Source organism: Populus alba, chromosome 13 (genome assembly GCF_005239225.2).
Source record: "Populus alba chromosome 13, ASM523922v2, whole genome shotgun sequence".
Classification (NCBI taxonomy): domain Eukaryota; kingdom Viridiplantae; phylum Streptophyta; class Magnoliopsida; order Malpighiales; family Salicaceae; genus Populus; species Populus alba.
Window position 1 is genome coordinate 9,927,667 of NC_133296.1, and position 2,905 is coordinate 9,930,571.

The window sequence follows — 2,905 nt, forward strand, 5'->3', positions numbered from 1 at the left end:
TCCCTTATTTTTCAAGGACTCAATCATCTCTCGAATTTAAGTACTGAAATATAAACAAAATAAAATTTTAGAACACAAACTAAAATGTTAGAACTGAAAAGACTAAAAATAAGGTCAATAGAGAATACATAAACATAACTACATTTTTTCGTACAGATTTTTAAAAATACATGCAATTTTTTTAGTTTGGTCTTTTTTTCTATCAATTGTGTATTTGTACTTCAAATTAAAACTTTATCTTATTAAATTGTCCTCTAATCAAGTTTGAAAATCTAATAAAAACCTTTAATCCTCGAGATCATTTAAATAGAAGAAATAATAAACTTAAAAAACACACCACAAAATAACACATGCAAGGATGCAATAAAAGAAGTTTGACGAGAAAAATGAAATGAAAAGAGAAAAAAAAAACCCCTACAATCCACGTTGAAAATGAAGAGTGTGTACAGTACAACGGTACAAGTAAAACCACCATAACTTTTAATTTATTTTGAAATTATTATTATTATATATATAGAGAGGTTTGTGCATGAGACAGTTTACGAGAAGGGGGGAATAATACCAGTTGAGCTATGGCTCGTTGGCAAAAATTATGTAGTTTACAATATATTTATTGGAGGAGGAGGAGGAGCCACAAACTGAACTAAGCTACATGGACTTGAAGAGATCATTACTCAAAGTTATAGTGCTTGTCTACACCAACTGAAACATCCCAAGTGCAGCTCATTCCTTTTGGGAACTCAACCAAGTCACCGGCAGTAATCTCAACAGGCTCTTCTGCCCCATCAGGATACACCTTTACTTTGCCTTCCAGAAGATAGCATGTCTCTTTGGCAGAATATGTCCATGGAAATTTGCTAGGAGGACAACCCCACCTGTAAAACATTGCACACAATCAACATCCAAATGTAGGAATTTCTATTGATACGTGGAAAAAAAAAACACAACTTTAAGAGGCAGAACCTCCTTTTCCTTTTTTCTCCCCTCCTCTTTCAGTATGTGCGACTATTGCAGCTCATCAAATTCAAAAGTTCTTTAGAGTATCCATCTTAAACTAAAAAGCACAAGCACATTGTTCTAAAGATCTAAAATTAAAATATAAACTACTTCTTAGCTTTTAACTCCATGAAAGGTTCCCAACACAAGCCAAGTGCATAATGGTGTGTAAGTATGCATGTTGCGATATGTAGTTGCGTGTATGTGCTTGTTTTAAGATCAACACACAGAGTGTGTAGTTATATCACATTTAATTGCTCCAGAAAAAGAAAACATAGGTATGGGAAAATGCAATCAGAGCTTCCATGCACGCAGAGATTCAGGTTTATGCAGAACATACAATAAAAAAATTCACAAGATTCCAGGAAAACCAACATCCAAACACAAAACGATCCAATCATCTTCCCAGCATACAAACGGCATAGTTTAGGTAAATTCTTTGGTCATTTCGTTAGTTTTTAAGGGCCCCTCAAAGTTTTTTTGTGATGGGATTTGCCTAACAGCACTCCAAAGTGAACACCAGACTTAAATGAACAGTTCAAGAGACAAACTTGCTTCTTTAAAGGGGCCAGCTTTCAGAAGCAAAGCTTATTTTCTTTGCACAAGTGTATTGCTGGGAATCAAGTTTCAAAAACACCATAATTCCCCACCACAGCTCCAAGATTATTGCTTTGATTTAAAACAAATGCGCAGTTGGAGAACAATGAACCAAACAATATCATTGAACCATTCATTGGAAGGGTTAAATGCTATCAATTATAGATCTAGATTTAAACAAGAAACTGCAAGCCTACACCTCTTTTTAACATCAAATTGGTACATAATTTTACGTATAAATAGGTTTCATGGATAATATAGTTTGGAAATTCTACTCTTTCCTAAATCTGAAACTTTAACTTCTCATACATAAGGTTAATGGATAATTATAAAAAAAATTGTACATAAACCCGTTACAGAAAACGTAGTGATGAAAGCAAAACAACAACTAAAACTTTAGCTGCAAATTCAAAAACAAAGGTATGGAAACAGATCGAGGGCTATAGAGTTACTTACTTGGGCCACTTGCGGACACCAAGTTCAGTAAGTTTGGACTCCGGAGGATTCCTAACAACCTTAATTCCAGACTTCTCAATAGTCAAGGTCTCTGCTTTTACTATTGGTTTTGCCATACGCCTCAAGCCCACCTTTGTTCTTCTTCTTGCACTTGAAAAAGGAAGAGAAGCACCAAAAGATATAGATGAGTCGATACGTTGGTGACCCTTTTGGCTTTGAGGACCGAGCCTAGACTGGTTCAACAATATTAGTAAACTGGTGCTGCTGCCACTCGCACATGCCATTTCGTTTTTCTATCACTCTTGAGTATAGTGGTTTCTCGGTGGAAAGTGCCGAAGAGGTCAGGAGAGGGTTGATTGATTTTTTCCATGGCTGGTCTCAGTCCAATTTCATTATGGGCCACTCATCCATCATCTTTCGGTTACCCATCACTTTTCCATTATTTCTTAAGGCTCGCAACTTTTGCATCACCTTTCTTTTCACTTTCATGGATTTTAATTTTGTTTTTGTTCCCGATAAATTTTGCTTTTAATCAGCCCTTTTGTAACTGCAAGTTTTTTGTTTCAAATAATTCTATGGTAAACTCTAAAAGAATTTCAAAATTTTTGGGTATTATATCATTGTATTTGATTTGATGAGTTTTACATCCACACGTATTTTTGGCAATATAATATTATAAAAATGTATATTCGTAATTAAAACCAACTTTAAATTGTACTATAATCCTAAAAATATATCCACATTTATTTATTACAATTTTAAATATAATTAGCATATCACCCCACATAAAATAGAATATATGGAAAATTGAGTCTTTACTTAGTTCTTTAAATAAAATTTTTAAAATATACACCAG

General features: G+C 33.9%; 1 protein-coding gene across 1 annotated transcript; it reads right to left on the reverse strand.

The window, feature by feature from the left end:
* Nucleotides 1–474: 474 nt before the first annotated feature.
* On the reverse strand, nt 475–2,427 carry LOC118034461 (uncharacterized). Its single transcript, XM_035039762.2, has 2 exons — nt 2,050–2,427; nt 475–875 (listed from the first exon to the last, which is right to left on the reverse strand). The coding sequence occupies exons 1-2, from the start codon at nt 2,331–2,333 to the stop codon at nt 671–673; spliced, it is 489 nt and encodes a 162-aa protein (XP_034895653.1). The 5' UTR covers nt 2,334–2,427; the 3' UTR covers nt 475–670.
* Between the last annotated feature and the right edge of the window lie 478 nt (nt 2,428–2,905).